Below are 17,588 nucleotides of genomic sequence, written 5' to 3'. Positions count from 1 at the left end.
GGGATTTTCCTGGCCATGGACCCAAAATATTGATGTTTTGTTCCCCGAGCCACTTAGTTATCACTTTTTCCTTATGGAAAGGTGCTCCATCATGCTGGAAAAGGCATTGTTCGTCACCAAACTGTTCCTGGATGGTTGGGAGAAGTTGCTCTCTGAGGATCTGTTGGTACCATTATTTATTCATGGCTGTGTTCTTATGCAAAATTGTGAGTGAGCCCACTCCCTTGGCTGAGAAGCAACCCCACACATGAATGGTCTCAGGATGCTTTACTGTTGGCATGACACAGGACTGATGGTAGCGCTCACCTTGTCTTCTCCGGACAAGTTTTTTTCTGGATGACCCAAACAATCGGAAAGGGGATTCATCAGAGAAAATCACTTTAAGCCAGTCCTCAGCAGTCCAATCCCTGTACCTTTTGCAGAATATCAGTCTGTCCCTGATGTTTTTCCTGGAGAGAAGTGGCTTCTTTGCTGCCGTTCTTGACACCAGGCCATCCTCCAAAAGTCTTCGCCTCACTGTGCGTGAAGATGCACTCACACCTGCCTGCTGCCATTCCTCAGCAAGCTCTATACTGGTGGTGCCCCAATCCCGCAGCTGAATCAACTTCAGGAGACGGTCCTGGCACTTGCTGGACCTTCTTGGGCATCCTGTAGCCTTCTTCACAACAATTGAACCGCTCTCCTTGAAGTTCTTGATGATCCGATAAATGGTTGATATAGGTGCAATCTTACTGGCAGCAATGTCCTTGCCTGAGAAGCCCTTTTTGTGCAAACCAATGATGACGGCACGTGTTTCCTTGCAGGTAACCATGAACTCAATCAGCATGACAGAGTGATCTCCAGCCTTGTCCTCATCAACACTCACACCTGTGTTAACGAGAGAATCACTGACATGATGTCAGCTGGTCCTTTTGTGGCAGGGCTGAAATGCAGTGGAAATGTTTTGGGGGGGATTCAGTTAATTTGCATGGCAAAGAGGGACTTTGCAATTAATTGCAATTCATCTGATCACTCTTCATAACATTATGGAGTATATGCAAATTGCCCTCATACAAACTGAGGCAGCAGACTTTGTGAAAATCAATATTTGTGTCATTAAATTTTTTTGGCCACGACTGTACTTTCCCAGTGCCAGATTAATTTCTGGATACCATTTTTATGTTTTGGTGTCCAGTATTAAACTTTTTTTAACCCTTATTTAATCAGGCAAGGCAGATAAGAACAAATTCTTATTTACAATGACGGCCTACCCCGGGCAAACCCGGACGACGTTGGGCCAAAGAGCGTTAAGGGGCTAAAGATTGTGAGGGGCTAAAGAGAATGAGAGGAATAAATAGAGTGAAATGACTAAATAAAGTGAGAGGACAAAAGAGAGTGAGAGAACTAAAGAGAGTGAGAGAACTAAAGAGAGTGAGAGGGTTAAAGAGAGTGAGAGGACAAGAAGAGAGTGAAGGGGCTAAAGAGAGTGAGAGGGCTAAAGAGAGACTGAGAAGGCTAAAGAGAGTGAGAAGGCTAAATAGAGTGAGAGGGCTAAATAGAGTGAGAGGACTAAAGAGAGTGAGAGGACTAAAGAGAGTGAGAGGACTATAGAGAGTGAGAGGGAAAATAGAGTGAGAGGACTATAGAGAGTGAGATGGCTAAAGAGAGTGAGAGGGCGAAAGAGAGCGAGAGGGCGAAAGAGAGCGAGAGGGCGAAAGAGAGCGAGAGGGCGAAAGAGAGCGAGAGGGCTAAAAAGAGTGAGAGGGCTAAAGAGAGCGAGAGGGCAAAAGAGAGTGTGAAGACTAAAGAGAGTGAGAGGGCAAAAGAGAGCGAGAGGGCAAAAGAGAGCGAGAGGGCAAAAGAGAGCGAGAGGGCTAAAGAGAGTGTGAGGACTAAAGAGAGCGAGAGGGCTAAATAGATTGAGAGGGCTAAAGAGAGTGAGAGGGCTAAAGAGAGTGAGAGGGCAAAAGAGAGCGAGAGGGCTAAATAGATTGAGAGGGCTAAAGAGAGTGAGAGGGCTAAAGAGAGTGAGAGGCTAAAAGAAAGAGAGGGCAAAAGAGAGCGAGAGGGCAAAAGAGAGTGTGAGGAGCTAAAAGAGAGGCTAAAGAGAGCATGAGAGGGCTAAAGCGAGAGGGCTAAATAGATTGAGAGGGCTAAAGAGAGTGAGAGGGCTAAAGAGAGTGAGAGGGCAAAAGAGAGCGAGAGGGCAAAAGAGAGCGAGAGGGCTAAATAGATTGAGAGGGCTAAAGAGAGTGAGAGGGCTAAAGAGAGTGAGAGGGCTAAAGAGAGTGAGAGGGCTAAAGAGAGCGAGAGGACTAAATAGAGTGAGAGGGCTAAAGAGAGTGAGAAGGCTAAAGAGAGCGAGAGGACTAAAGAGAGTGAGAGGGCAAAAGAGTGAGAGGGCAAAAGAGAGCGAGAGGGCTAAAGAGAGCGAGAGGGCTAAATAGATTGAGAGGGCTAAAGAGAGTGATATGGCTAAAGAGAGCGAGAGGGAAAAAGAGAGCGAGAGGACTAAATAGAGAGAGATAGCTAAAGAGAGTGAGAGGGCTAAGTAGAGTGAGAGGGCTAAATAGAGTGAGAGCGATAAAGAGAGTGAGAGGGCTAAATAGAGTGAGAGGGCTAAATAAAGTGAGGGGACAAAAGAGAGTGAGAGAACTAAAGAGAGTGAGAGGGCTAAAGAGAGTGAGAGGGCAGGAAGAGAGTGAAGGGGCTAAAGAGAGTGAGAGGGCAAGAGAGAGTGAGAAGGCGAAAGAGAGTGAGAGGGCTAAAGAGAGCGAGAAGGCTAAATAGAGTGAGAGGGCTAAATAGAGTGAGAGGACAAAAGAGAGTGAGAGGGAGAGAGGACAAATAGCTAAAGAGTGAGAGGCTAAATAGAGAGAGTGCTAATAGAGTGAGAGGACTAAATAGAGCGAGAGGGGAAAAGAGAGCGAGAGGGAAAAAGAGAGCGAGAGGACTAAATAGAGAGAGATAGCTAAAGAGAGTGAGAGGGCTAAGTAGAGTGAGAGGGCTAAATAGAGTGAGAGCGAAAAAGAGAGTGAGAGGGCTAAATAGAGTGAGATGGCTAAGTAGAGTGAGGGGACAAAAGAGAGTGAGAGAACTAAAGAGAGTGAGAGGGCTAAAGAGAGTGAGAGGGCAAGAAGAGAGTGAAGGGGCTAAAGAGAGTGAGAGGGAAAGAGAGAGTGAGAAGGTGAAAGAGAGTGAGAGGGCTAAAGAGAGTGAGAGGGAAAAATAGAGTGAGAGGACTATAGAGAGTGAGAGGGAAAAATAGAGTGAGAGGACTATAGAGAGTGAGAGTGCTAAAGAGAGTGAGAGGGCTAAATATAGTGAGAGGGAAAGAGAGAGTGAGAGGACTATAGAGAGTGAGAGTGCTAAAGAGAGTGAGAGGGCTAAATATAGTGAGAGGGAAAGAGAGAGTGAGAAGGCTAAAGAGAGTGAGAGGACTAAAGAGAGCGAGAGGAGAAAAGAGAGTGAGAGGGGAAAGAGCATGAGAGGGCTAAAGAGAGTGAGAGGGGAAAAGAGCGCGACAGGACTAAAGAGAGGGAGATGACTAAAGAGAGGGAGAGGACTAAAGAGAGTGAGAGCACTAAAGAGAGTGAGAGGACTAAAGAGAGCGAGAGGACTAAAGAGAGCGAGAGGACTAAAGAGAGCGAGAGGACTAAAGAGAGCGAGAGGACTAAAGAGTGCGAGAGGACTAAATAGAGTGAGATAGCTAAATAGAGTGAGAGTGATAAATAGAGTGAGAGTGCTAAATAGAGCGAGAGGGGAAAAGAGAGCGAGAGGACTAGAGAGAGTGAGAGGTCTAAAGAGAGCGAGAGGACTAAAGAGAGCGAGAGGACAAAAGAGAGTGAGAGGACTAAAGAGAGCGAGAGGACTAAAGAGAGTGAGAGGTCTAAAGAGAGCGAGAGGACGACAGAGAGCGAGAGGGGAAAAGAGAGGGAGAGGACAAAAGAGAGGGAGAGGACAAAAGAGAGTGAGAGGACTAAAGAGAGCGAGAGGACTAAAGAGAGTGTGAGGACTAAAGAGAGCGAGAGGACTAAAGAGAGCGAGAGGACTAAAGAGAGCGAGAGGACAAAAGAGAGTGAGAGGACTAAAGAGAGCGAGAGGACTAAAGAGAGTGAGAGGTCTAAAGAGAGTGTGAGGACTAAAGAGAGTGTGAGGACTAAAGAGAGCGAGAGGACTAAAGAGAGTGAGAGGTCTAAAGAGAGTGAGAGGACTAAAGAGAGTGTGAGGACTAAAGAGAGCGAGAGGACTAAAGAGAGTGAGAGGTCTAAAGAGAGCGAGAGGACTAAAGAGAGCGAGAGGACAAAAGAGAGTGAGAGGACTAAAGAGAGCGAGAGGACTAAAGAGAGTGAGAGGTCTAAAGAGAGCGAGAGGACGACAGAGAGCGAGAGGGGAAAAGAGAGGGAGAGGACAAAAGAGAGGGAGAGGACAAAAGAGAGTGAGAGGACTAAAGAGAGCGAGAGGACTAAAGAGAGTGTGAGGACAAAAAAAGAGAGCGAGAGGACTAAAGAGAGTGAGAGGACTAAAGAGAGCGAGGACTAAAGAGATTGAGAGGGGAAAGAGCATGAGAGGGCTAAAAAGAGAGTGAGAGGGCTAAAGAGAGTGAGAGGGGAAAAGAGTGCGAGAGTACTAAAGAGAGCGAGAGGACTAAAGAGAGTGAGAGGACTAAAGAGAGTCAGAGGACTAAAAAGAGAGACTGAGAGGACTAAAGAGAGCGAGAGGACTAAAAAGAGAGCGAGAGGGGACTAAAGAGAGCGAGAGGACTAAAGAGAGCGAGAGGACTAAAGAGAGCGAGAGGACTAAAGAGAGCGAGAGGACTAAAAGAGTGAGAGGAGGACTAAATAGAGTGAGATAGCTAAATAGAGTGAGAGTGCTAAATAGAGAGAGAGTGCTAAATAGAGAGGAGAGGGGAAAAGAGAGAGGGCTAAAGAGAGGACTAAAGAGAGCGAGAGGACTAAAGAGAGTGAGAGGTCTAAAGAGAGCGAGAGGACTAAAGAGAGCGAGAGGACAAAAGAGAGTGAGAGAGGACTAAAGAGAGCGAGAGGACTAAAGAGAGTGAGAGGTCTAAAGAGAGCGAGAGGACGACAGAGAGACGAGAGGGGAAAAGAGAGGGAGAGGACAAAAAGAGAGGGAGAGGACAAAAGAGAGTGAGAGGACTAAAGAGAGCGAGAGGACTAAAGAGAGTGTGAGGACTAAAAAGAGAGGACGAGAGGACTAAAGAGAGCGAGAGGACTAAAGAGAGCGAGAGGACAAAAGAGAGTGAGAGGGACAAAAGAGAGTGAGAGGACTAAAGAGAGCGAGAGGAGAGGACTAAAGAGAGTGTGAGGACTAAAGAGAGGACGAGAGGACTAAAGAGAGTGAGAGGACTAAAGAGAGCGAGAGGACTAAAGAGATTGAGAGGGGAAAGAGCATGAGAGGGCTAAAGAGAGTGAGAGGGCTAAAGAGAGTGAGAGGGGAAAAGAGTGCGAGGTACTAAAGAGAGCGAGAGGACTAAAGAGAGTGAGAGGACTAAAGAGAGTCAGAGGACTAAAGAGAGTGAGAGGACTAAAGAGAGCGAGAGGACTAAAGAGAGTGAGAGCGAGAGGGGAAAAGAGAGCGAGAGGACTAAAGAGAGCGAGAGGACTAAAGAGAGTGAGAGGACTAAAGAGAGCGAGAGGACTAAAGAGTGCGAGAGGACTAAATAGAGTGAGATAGCTAAATAGAGTGAGAGTGATAAATAGAGTGAGAGTGCTAAATAGAGCGAGAGAGGAAAAGAGAGCGAGAGGGAAAAAGAGAGTGAGAGGACTAAAGAGAGTGAGAGGGCTAAAAGAGAGTGTGAGGGCTAAATAAAGTGAGAGGACAAAAAGAGAGTGAGAGAACTAAAGAGAGTGGGAGTGCTAAAGAGAGTGAGAGGGCTAAAGAGAGTGAGAGGGCTAAAGAGAGCGAGAGGACTAAAAAAGAGAGCGAGAGGACTAAAGAGAGCGAGAGGACTAAAGAGAGTGAGAGGACAAAAGAGAGTGAGAGGACTAAAAAGAGAGCGAGAGGACTAGAGAGAGTGAGAGGTCTAAAGAGAGCGAGAGGACTAAAGAGAGCGAGAGGACTAGAGAGAGTGAGAGGTCTAAAGAGAGCGAGAGGACTAAAGAGAGCGAGAGGACAAAAGAGAGTGAGAGGTCTAAAGAGAGCGAGAGGACGACAGAGAGCGAGAGGGGAAAAGAGAGGGAGAGGACAAAAGAGAGGGAGAGGACAAAAGAGAGTGAGAGGACTAAAGAGAGCGAGAGGACTAAAGAGAGTGTGAGGACTAAAGAGAGCGAGAGGACTAAAGAGAGTGAGAGGACTAAAGAGAGCGAGAGGACAAAAGAGAGTGAGAGGTCTAAAGAGAGCGAGAGGACTAAAGACAGTGAGAGGTCTAAAGAGAGCGAAAGGACTAAAGAGAGCGAGAGGACTAAAGAGAGCGAGAGGACAAAAAGAGAGTGAGAGGACTAAAGAGAGCGAGAGGACTAAAGAGAGTGAGAGGTCTAAAGAGAGTGTGAGGACTAAAGAGAGTGTGAGGACTAAAGAGAGCGAGAGGACTAAAGAGAGTGAGAGGTCTAAAGAGAGTGAGAGGACTAAAGAGAGTGTGAGGACTAAAGAGAGCGAGAGGACTAAAGAGAGTGAGAGGACTAAAGAGAGCGAGAGGACTAAAGAGATTGAGAGGGGAAAGAGCATGAGAGGGCTAAAGAGAGTGAGAGGGCTAAAGAGAGTGAGAGGGGAAAAGAGTGCGAGAGTACTAAAGAGAGCGAGAGGACTAAAGAGAGTGAGAGGACTAAAGAGAGTCAGAGGACTAAAGAGAGTGAGAGGACTAAAGAGAGCGAGAGGACTAAAGAGAGTGAGAGGGGAAAAGAGAGCGAGAGGACTAAAGAGAGCGAGAGGACTAAAGAGAGCGAGAGGACTAAAGAGAGCGAGAGGACTAAAGAGTGCGAGAGGACTAAATAGAGTGAGATAGCTAAATAGAGTGAGAGTGATAAATAGAGTGAGAGTGCTAAATAGAGCGAGAGGGGAAAAGAGAGCGAGAGGGAAAAAGAGAGTGAGAGGACTAAAGAGAGTGAGAGGGCTAAAGAGAGTGTGAGGGCTAAATAAAGTGAGAGGACAAAAGAGAGTGAGAGAACTAAAGAGAGTGAGAGTGCTAAAGAGAGTGAGAGGGCTAAAGAGAGTGAGAGGGCTAAAGAGAGCGAGAGGACAAAAGAGAGCGAGAGGACTAAAGAGAGCGAGAGGACTAAAGAGAGTGAGAGGACAAAAGAGAGTGAGAGGACTAAAGAGAGCGAGAGGACTAGAGAGAGTGAGAGGTCTAAAGAGAGCGAGAGGACTAAAGAGAGCGAGAGGACAAAAGAGAGTGAGAGGACTAAAGAGAGCGAGAGGACTAAAGAGAGTGAGAGGTCTAAAGAGAGCGAGAGGACGACAGAGAGCGAGAGGGGAAAAGAGAGGGAGAGGACAAAAGAGAGGGAGAGGACAAAAGAGAGTGAGAGGACTAAAGAGAGCGAGAGGACTAAAGAGAGTGTGAGGACTAAAGAGAGCGAGAGGACTAAAGAGAGTGAGAGGACTAAAGAGAGCGAGAGGACAAAAGAGAGCAGAGAGGACTGAGAGGTCTAAAGAGAGCGAGAGGACTAAAGACAGTGAGAGGTCTAAAGAGAGCGAAAGGACTAAAAGAGAGCGAGAGGACTAAAAGAGAGAGAGAGGACAAAAGAGAGTGAGAGGACTAAAGAGAGCGAGAGGACTAAAGAGAGTGAGAGAGGTCTAAAGAGAGTGTGAGGACTAAAGAGAGTGTGAGGACTAAAGAAGCGAGAGGACTAAAGAGAGTGAGAGGTCTAAAGAGAGTGAGAGGACTAAAGAGAGTGTGAGGACTAAAGAGAGCGAGAGGACTAAAGAGAGTGAGAGGTCTAAAGAGAGCGAGAGGACTAAAAAGAGAGCGAGAGGACAAAAAAGAGAGTGAGAGGACTAAAGAGAGCGAGAGGACTAAAGAGAGTGAGAGGTCTAAAGAGAGCGAGAGGAGAGGACGACAGAGAGCGAGAGGGGAAAAGAGAGGGAGAGGACAAAAGAGAGGGAGAGGACAAAAGAGAGTGAGAGGACTAAAGAGAGCGAGAGGACTAAAGAGAGTGTGAGGACTAAAGAGAGCGAGAGGACTAAAGAGAGTAAAGAGAGGACTAAAGAGAGCGAGAGGACTAAAGAGATTGAGAGGGAAAGAGCATGAGAAGGCTAAAAGAGAGTAAAGAGAGGGCTAAAGAGAGTGAGAGGGGAAAAGAGTGCGAGAGTACTAAAGAGAGCGAGAGGACTAAAGAGAGTGAGAGGACTAAAGAGAGTCAGAGGACTAAAGAGAGTGAGAGGACTAAAGAGAGCGAGAGGACTAAAGAGAGTGAGAGGAGAAAAGAGAGCGAGAGGACTAAAGAGAGTGAGATAGCTAAATAGAGTGAGAGAACCAAAGAGAGTGAGAGTGCTAAAGAGAGTGAGAGGGCAAGAAGAGAGTGAGAGGGAAAAAGAGTGAGAGGGCTAAAGAGAGTGAGAGGGCTAAATAGAGTGAGAGAGCTAAAGAGAGTGAGAGGGCTAAAGAGAGTGAGTGGGCAAAAGAGAGTGAGAGGGCTAAATAGAGTGAGAGAGCTAAAGAGAGTGAGAGGACTAAATAAAATGTGAGGGCTAAATAGAGTGAGAGGACTAATTAGAGTGAGAGGGAAAAAGAGAGTGAGATGACTAAATAGAGTGAGAGGGAAAAAGAGAGTGAGAGGACTGAATAGAGTGAGAGGGCTAAAGAGAGTGAGAGGGCTAAATAGAGTGAGAGAGCTAAATAGAGTGAGAGGGAAAAAGAGAGTGAGAGGACTAAATAGAGTGAAAGGGAAAAAGAGAGTGAGAGGACTAAATAGAGTAAAAGGGAAAAAGAGAGTGAGAGGACTAAATAGATTGAGAGGGAAAAAGAGAGTGAGATGACTAAATAGAGTGAAAGGGAAAAAGAGAGTGAGAGGACTAAATAGAGTAAAAGGGAAAAAGAGAGTGAGAGGACTAAATAGAGTGAGAGGGAAAAAGAGAGTGAGAGGAATAAATAGAGTGAGAAGACTTCAGATCGAATAAACAAGGAGGGAAAGACAGATAAGGGAACCGGAATAGAGAGAGTGTAATACATTTAGAATAATCGACAGCAGGCTGGCCATTTGAACCATCTTACCCAACATGCCCTTGCTTTCCTCTGACAGACACATGTCCTTCTCTGCGCTGGGCAGCACAAAGCCCACCACGAAGATCTCCACACCGTCCGCCATCAGCGCCAGCCCCAGCACAAAGTACAGCGTCCACTGGAACTTCCCATGGCCACACTCCTGCAGGATGGTCTCGTACTGCTGGGCCAACTCCTCCTGATCCTTCCTCCTCTCTGCCTCGAACTGGGCCAGGTCCCTGATCTGAGCTTGGGGGGCAATCCCGTCCACCGGTACCGTTTTTCCGGACTCTGCCCGGGGGATTCCCTGATACTCGCCCTCGTAGATCTCATCGTCTTCGTCGTGACCTTCCGTGGAGTCGCTGTGGCCGCCCTCGTCGTCGTTGGCCCGGCTGTCGTTGCGGTAGTAGCCGTCGCCATCTTGGCTCTGCTGCACGGGGTAGTCGTCATCGTCGTCCTCTTCCTCAAAGCGCTTGTACGAGCGCTTGGTGTACTCGTCGGCCATTTTGTCCACGCTGCGGCCCACCTTCTTGCCCGCCTGCTTCTTCACCACCTTGGCGATGTCTTTGGCGCCGCGGATGAAGTCCTGCCGTCCGTCTCGTCCATAGCCGTCGTCCATCTTGGCTCTGGCGGTGAGGTTGGTTGCTGCTAGGAATGGGAGATATCAGGAGTGACACAAGAGCATGGGTGTGAACTGGGGATCTCTGTGGATCTGGAATTCAGCGCCACGGACAGCTCTTCTATCAGCTACAGCCAGAATATTTTCCTCCAAATTGAGACCTGGAATGAAAGAGAGGATTCTGTTAGAACGGCACCTCCAACAGTGTAAAGAAACTACGCAGCATCAACTGTCCATCACAGTTCTCACTCATTCTCACTCCAACTTCCAATCAAGAAATACAAACGATGGTGTTTCCATCCTGTTCCAATTTTCACAAGAGTATACACCTGCGTCTGTACATGGCAGCTGGCCGGTGGCACCTTAATTGGGAGGATGGGCTCATAGTAATGGCCTGAACGGATAAATGGAATGGTATCAAACACATCAAACACCTGTTTGATACCATTCCATTCACTCCATTCCAGCAATTATTATGATCCGTCCTGCCTCCTGAACTGCACATGCCACAGAAAGCCAAACTCAAGTGAAGTCAGTAACCACATGGAGGTTCTCAATACCTGTACCTTCATTATTCTCAGCCCACCTTATCAGACCCAATGTCATGTCCTTCATAAGTGGACATGACAGCTTTAAGTAGAAAACGACATAAGAGCTCTTGTTCAAACTCAGTGGCCTACATTGATTGAGCCCCAGTTATCTCATAGGTCTCTCCCAGCCCATCCACAGGTCACAGCATGGCATTTCCAATGGCTCTCGGCTTGAATCAAACCTTCAAGGGAACATACTGCTACACTGACGGCCCAGTTAGGAGCACTGCAATTACATTTGTTCCCAGGAAGTCTATAAAGAGAGATTATTACTTCTTGTCTGACAATCTGGAGAATGGGGTGATATAAGCCTATATGTCGAGCAGATTAATGCATTAATACAATGAGCTACAGTAGGCAATTAGGTAACACTACCAGTTTCTTTTGGGAGATAGCTTAGTCCTTCAGCGATATCACTTTAAAATCATCTTGTGATATTCAGTGAACTGATGTGGCGTGGCAATAATGTTTTCTTAGTATGTCTAGTGTGGTCTAGTATGTGTCTAGTGAGTGTCTAGTGTGTGTCTAGTGAGTGTCTAGTGTGTGTCTAGTGAGTATCTAGTGTGGTCTGGTATGTGTCTAGTGAGTGTCTAGTGAGTATCTAGTGTGGTCTGGTATGTGTCTAGTGAGTGTCTAGTGAGTGTCTAGTGTGTGTCCAGTGTGTGTCTAGTGAGTGTCTGGTGTGTGTCTAGTATGGTCTTGTGTGGTCTAGTATGTGTCAGGTGAGTGTCTAGTTAGTGTCTATTGAGTGTCTAGTGTGTCTAGTGAATGTATAGTGAGTGTCTGGTGAGTGTCTAGTGAGTGTCTAGTGTGTGTCTAGTTGTGTGTCCAGTGTGTGTCTAGTATGGTCTTGTGTGGTCTAGTATGTGTCAGGTGAGTGTCTAGTGAGTGTCTAGTGAGTGTCTAGTGTGTGTCTATTGAGTGTCTAGTGTGCGTCTAGTGTGTGTCTATTGAGTGTCTAGTGTGTGTCTAGTTAGTGTCTAGTGTGTGTCTAGTGAGTGTCTAGTGAGTGTCTAGTGTGCGTCTAGTGTGTGTCTATTGAGTGTCTAGTGTGTGTCTAGTGAGTGTCTAGTGAGTGTCTAGTGTGCGTCTAGTGTGTGTCTATTGAGTGTCTAGTGTGTGTCTAGTGAGTGTCTAGTATGTGTCTAATGAGTGTCTAGTATGTGTCTAGTGAGTGTCTAATGAGTGTCTAGTGAGTGTCTAGTATGTGTCTAGTGAGTGTCTAATGAGTGTCTAGTGAGTGTCGAGTGTGTGTCTAGTATGGTCTTGTGTGGTCTAGTATGTGTCTAGTGAGTGTCTAGTGAGTGTCTAGTGTGTGCCTAGTGAGTGTCTAGTGTGTGCCTAGTATGTGTCTAGTGAGTGTATCGTGTGGTCTAGTATGTGTCAGGTGAGTGTCTAGTGGGTGTCTAGTGAGTGTCTAGTGTGTGTCTAGTGTGTGTCTATTGAGTGTCTAGTGAGTGTCTAGTGTGTGTCCAGTGTGTGTCAGGTGAGTGTCTAGTGAGTGTCTATTGAGTGTCTAGTGTGTGCCTAGTATGTGTCTAGTGAGTGTATCGTGTGGTCTAGTATGTGTCTAGTGAGTGTCTAGTGAGTGTCTAGTGAGTGTCTAGTATGTGTCTAGTGAGTGTATCGTGTGGTCTAGTATGTGTCTAGTGTGTCTAGTGAGTGTCTAGTGTGTGCCTAGTATGTGTCTAGTGAGTGTCTAGTGAGTGTCTAGTATGTGTCAGGTGAGTGTCTAGTGGGTGTCTAGTGAGTGTCTAGTGTGTGTCTAGTGTGTGTCTATTGAGTGTCTAGTGAGTGTCTAGTGAGTGTCAGTGAGTGTGGTCTGGTGAGTGTGGTCTAGTGAGTGTCTATTGAGTGTCTAGTGTGTGTCTAGTATGTGTCTAGTGAGTGTCTAGTGTGTGGTCTAGTTATGTGTCTAGTGAGTGTCTAGTGAGTGTCTAGTGAGTGTCTAGTATGTGTCTAGTGTGTGTGTATTGAGTGTCTAGTGTGTCTAGTGAGTGTCTAGTGAGTGTCTAGTGTGTGTCTAGTATGTGTCTAGTGAGTGTCTAGTGAGTGTCTAGTATGTGTCAGTGAGTGTCTAGTATGTGTCTAGTGAGTGTCTAGTGTGTGTCTAGTGTGTGTCTATAGTAGTGTCTAGTGAGTGTCTAGTGTGTGTCCAGTGTGTGTCAGGTGAGTGTCTAGTGAGTGTCTAGTGAATGTCTAGTGTGTGTCTAGTGTGCGTCTATTGAGTGTCTAGTGTGTCTAGTGAGTGTCTAGTGAGTGTGGTCTGGTGAGTGTGGTCTAGTGAGTGTCTAGTGTGTGTCTAGTGTGTGTCTAGTGAGTGTCTAGTGTGTGTCTAGTTAGTGTCTAGTGTGTGTCTAGTGAGTGTCTAGTGAGTGTCTAGTGTGTGTCTAGTGAGTGTCTATTGAGTGTCTAGTGTGTGTCTAGTTAGTGTCTAGTGAGTGTCTAGTGAGTGTCTAGTGTGTGTCTAGTGTGTGTCTATTGAGTGTCTAGTGTGTGTCTAGTTAGTGTCTAGTATGTGTCTAGTGAGTGTCTATTGAGTGTCTAGTGTATGTGTCTAGTGATCGTGTGGTCTAGTATGTGTCAGGTGAGTGTCTAGTGAGTGTCTAGTGAGTGTCTAGTGTGTGTCTAGTGTGTGTCTATTGAGTGTCTAGTGAGTGTCTAGTGAGTGTCTAGTGAGTGTGGTCTAGGTGTGTGTGGTCTAGTGAGTGTCTGGAGTGTGTCTAGTGTGTGTCTAGTGAGTGTCTAGTGAGTGTCTAGTGAGTGTCTAGTTAGTGTCTAGTGTGTGTCTAGTGAGTGTCTAGTGTGTGTCTAGTGAGTGTCTATTGAGTGTCTAGTGTGTGTCTAGTTAGTGTCTAGTGAGTGTCTAGTGAGTGTCTGGTGTGTGTCTAGTATGGTCTTGTGTGGTCTAGTATGTGTCAGGTGAGTGTCTAGTGAGTGTCTAGTGTGTGTCTATTGAGTGTCTAGTGAGTGTCTAGTGAGTGTCTATTAAGTGGCTAGTGTGTGTCTAGTGAGTGTCTAGTGAGTGTCTAGTGTGCATCTAGTGTGTGTCTATTGAGTGTCTAGTGAGTGTCTAGTGTGTGTCTATTAAGTGGCTAGTGTGTGTCTAGTGAGTGTCTAGTGAGTGTCTAGTGTGCATCTAGTGTGTGTCTATTGAGTGTCTAGTGAGTGTCTAGTGAGTGTCTAGTGAGTGTCTAGTGTGTGTCTAGTGAGTGTCTAGTGTGTGTCTAGTGAGTGTCTAGTGTGGTCTAGTATGTGTCTAGTGAGTGTCTAATGAGTGTCTAGTGAGTGTCGAGCGTGTGTCTAGTATGGTCTTGTGTGGTCTAGTATGTGTCTAGTGAGTGTCTAGTGTGTGCCTAGTATGTGTCTAGTGAGTGTATCGTGTGTGTCTATTGAGTGTCTAGTGAGTGTCTAGTGAGTGTCCAGTGTGTGTCTAGTGAGTGTCTAGTGAGTGTCTAGTGTGTGTCTAGTGTGTGTCTATTGAGTGTCTAGTGAGTGTCTAGTGTGTGTCCAGTGTGTGTCTAGTGAGTGTCTGGTGTGTGTCTAGTATGGTCTTGTGTGGTCTAGTATGTGTCAGGTGAGTGTCTAGTGAGTGCCTAGTGTGTGTCTAGTGTGTGTCTATTGAGTGTCTAGTGAGTGTCTAGTGTGTGTCCAGTGTGTGTCTAGTGAGTGTCTGGTGTGTGTCTAGTATGGTCTTGTGTGGTCTAGTATGTGTCAGGTGAGTGTCTAGTGAGTGCCTAGTGTGTGTCTAGTGTGTGTCTATTGAGTGTCTAGTGTGTCTAGTGAGTGTCTAGTGAGTGTCTAGTGAGTGTGGTCTAGTGAGTGTCTGGTGAGTGTCTGGTGAGTGTCTAGTGTGTGTCTAGTGAGTGTCTAGTGTGTGTCTAGTTAGTGTCTAGTGTGTGTCTAGTGTGTGTCTATTGAGTGTCTAGTGTGTGTCTAGTGTGTGTCTATTGTGTGTCTAGTGAGTGTCTAGTGTGTGTCTAGTTAGTGTCTAGTGTGTGTCTAGTGAGTGTCTAGTGAGTGTCTATTGAGTGTCTAGTGTGTGTCTATTGAGTGTCTAGTGTGTGTCTAGTGTGTGTCTATTGAGTGTCTAGTGAGTGTCTAGTGTGTGTCTAGTGTGTGTCTATTGAGTGTCTAGTGAGTGTCTAGTGTGTGTCTAGTGTGTGTCTATTGAGTGTCTAGTGAGTGTCTAGTGTGTGTCTAGTGTGTGTCTATTGAGTGTCTAGTGTGTCTAGTGTGTGTCTATTGAGTGTCTAGTGAGTGTCTTGAGTGTCTAGTGAGTGTCTAGTGTGTGTCTAGTTAGTGTGGCCCCTTATCCACATTTCCTTCCCTATTTTTTCCTTTTTCTCCACTCATCTCAGCCTCTTTCTCTATTACCCTTCTCCTTCCCTGTCTTCCTCCTCTCTCCTTTCTCCATCCTTCATCTCTTTCCCTCTTGTCCTTCTCACCCTCTCCTCATGCTAATTCTCTGTCACTCCTTCCCTATCTCTGTTTCTCTCTCTCCCTCTCCCGGCTCTCTCTCTCTCTCTCTCTCTCTCTCTCTCTCTGTTATTTGTGGGTAAGGATAATTGGTTCTCAGCTTCACTCTGTTCTTTCTGTTGTGTATTCCTCTCCTCGTGTCCCTATCGGCAACACTAACCTGACTGGGCTGTGCCGTTTAACCTCCCAAAGTCTCTCTGCTCCTGCTCGAGTCTCCAGAGATAGCAGGCAGGTTAAACCTTGACCCGGAGAACAAGGCCGACAGAAAAATTCCAGTCTAAATCTGGCAGCTGAGTGGTCTGCTCTTTTCCCTGCACCTCTGTCACCATTAACACACACAGGTCCGTCTAATTTGTCTCACAGAGGAATACTGCAATACAGCCAAAGGAAACAGATGCAGTCAGATTGTCAGATTACTATACAGTATCTTTAGAGAGAAAGTGTGCACACTGTTCATTGAAATCCTGACACAATATATAGCCCAGACTACTATACAACCTTAAAATATGATGTTTCTTTAGTGAATACTAATTTGATTATCTCCAAAATGTGACTGCATGCTGTTAGTTTGATAATAACACCCATCTGAAATGGTGGTGTGTAGGAGACAGTGTGAAGCTGATCCCTTGATAGAGTGGTGTTGGTGCCCACTGTGGCTGCCTAATGCTATTGGATTCTCTGGCCCTTTGAAGAGGAGGAGACACAGCAGGAGAAGAGAACAGGCCCCAGGGAGGATCCATAGACCATAGCTGAACCCAATGACCATGCACACACTCTGAAATACTGTAACAGTCCCCACCCTTCTTTGGTTAGTGGCCCCCCTTTTATCTGTTAACACTATTTTACAGTGCTATTTCAGCTAGTACCTGTTAGACAAGGGGTACTCTCTGGTGCTGTGATTCAGTACCTGGTACCTAAAAGGCACATACATAACTACCAAGTCAACTGTGTAACAGGTTACTATTACAGCCTTACCAAACGGACGACTTCCTGTACTGTATTAGAAGTGTCCTGGTTAAGTAGCATGAGATCAGATGGGATAGAAACTGGAGAAGATGAGGGAAGGGGCTGGGGGGGAGAGAGGGGGTAAGGATGGAGGGCTGGGGAGCAGCTCACACAACAGACTGGCAGAGATCACTGAACCCAAAGGTCTTCTGGGAAGACTGGGTTTCCAAGAAACACTCACATTAGACTGAAAATGAACCCCGGAAACAACAGCCGCTATATCAGTCATCTATGACCTCTATCTTTTCTACCAAGTCAATATAGCGTGGTTATATACAGGGGGTACCGGCCATTTGATTAGATGTTCAGGAGTCTTATGGCTTGGGGGTAGAAGCTGTTTAGAAGCCTCTTGGACCTAGACTTGGTGCTCTGGTACCACTTGCCGTGCGGTAGCAGAGAGACAGTCTATGACTAGGGTGGCTGGAGTCTTCCTCTGACACTGCCTGGTACAGAGGTCCTGGATGGCAGGACGCTTGGCTGCGGTGATGTACTGGGCAGTATGCACTACCCACTGTAATGCCTTGCGGTCGGAGGCCGAACAGTTGCCATACCAGGCAGTGATGCAACCCGTCAGGATGCTCTTGATGGTGCAGCTGTAAAACCTTTTGAAGATCTGAGGACCCATGCCAAATCTTTTTTTTCTCCTGAAGGGGAATAGGTTTTGTCGTGCCCTCTTCATGACTGTCTGGTGTGCTTGGACCATGTTAGTTTGTTGGTGATGTATACGCCAAGGAACTTGAAGCTGTCAACCTGCTCCACTACAGCCCTGTCGATGAGAAAGGGGGCGTGCTTGGTCCTCCTTTTCCTGTAGTCCACAATCATCTCCTTTGTCTTAATCACATTGAGGGAGAGGTTGTTGTCCTTGCACTACACGGTCAGGTCTCTGACCTCTTCCCTATAGGCTGTCTCATCATTGTCGGTGATCAGGCCTACCACTGTTGTGTCATCGGCAAACTTAATGATGGTGTTGGAGTCGTGTCTGGCCGTGCAGTCATGAGTGAACCGGGAGTACAGAAGGGGACTGAGCACGCACCACTGAGGGGCCCCCGTGTTGAGGATCAAATCAAAATCAAATGTATTTATATAGCCCTTCTTACATCAGCTGATTTATCAAAGTGCTGTACAGAAACCCAGCCTACAATCCCAAACAGCAAGCAATGCAGGTGTAGATGCACGGTGGCTAGGAAAAACTCCCTAGAAAGGCCAAAATCTAGGAAGAAACCTAGAGAGGAACCAGGCTATGAGGGGTGGCCAGTCCTCTTCTGGCTGTGCTGGGTGGAGGATCAGCGTGGCGGATGTTACCTACCCTTGCCACCTAGGGGTCGGCCCGTCAGGAAGTCCAGGATTCAGTTGCAGAGGGAGGTGTTTCGTCCCAAGGTCCTTTGCTTAGTGATGATCTTTGAGAGCACGATGGTGTTGAACTCTGAGCTGTGGTCAATGAATAGCATTCTCACATACAAGTGTTCCTTTTGTCCAGGTGTGAAAGGGCAGTGTGCCGAGCAATAGAGATTTCATAATCTGTGGATCTGTTGGTGCGGTATGCAAATTGGAGTGGGTCTAGGGTTTCTGGGATAATGTTGTTGATGTGAACCATGACCAGCCAATCAAAGCATTTCATGGCTACAGACGTGAGTGCTACGGGTGGGTAGTCATTTGACAGGTTAACGTAGTGTTCTTGGGCACAGGGACTATGGTGGTCTGCTTGAAACATGTTGGTACTACAGACTCAGACAGGGAGAGGTTGAAAATGTCATGAAGACAC

General features: G+C 46.7%; 1 protein-coding gene across 1 annotated transcript in view; it reads right to left on the bottom strand.

The window, feature by feature from the left end:
* Nucleotides 1-17,588, bottom strand: part of LOC123997709 (synaptic vesicle glycoprotein 2A-like) — a 60,692-nt gene that overhangs the window by 19,134 nt on the left and 23,970 nt on the right. The window contains exon 2 of the mRNA XM_046302200.1: nucleotides 9,146-9,913. Coding sequence (XP_046158156.1) covers nucleotides 9,146-9,752 — 607 coding nt within the window. The 5' untranslated portion in view covers nucleotides 9,753-9,913. The remainder of the gene's footprint in view (nucleotides 1-9,145; nucleotides 9,914-17,588) is intronic.

The sequence above is a fragment of the Oncorhynchus gorbuscha genome, linkage group LG15, assembly GCF_021184085.1.
Source record: "Oncorhynchus gorbuscha isolate QuinsamMale2020 ecotype Even-year linkage group LG15, OgorEven_v1.0, whole genome shotgun sequence".
NCBI classification, from domain to species: Eukaryota; Metazoa; Chordata; class Actinopteri; order Salmoniformes; family Salmonidae; genus Oncorhynchus; species Oncorhynchus gorbuscha.
This window is presented reverse-complemented; position numbering and strand designations above follow the sequence as displayed.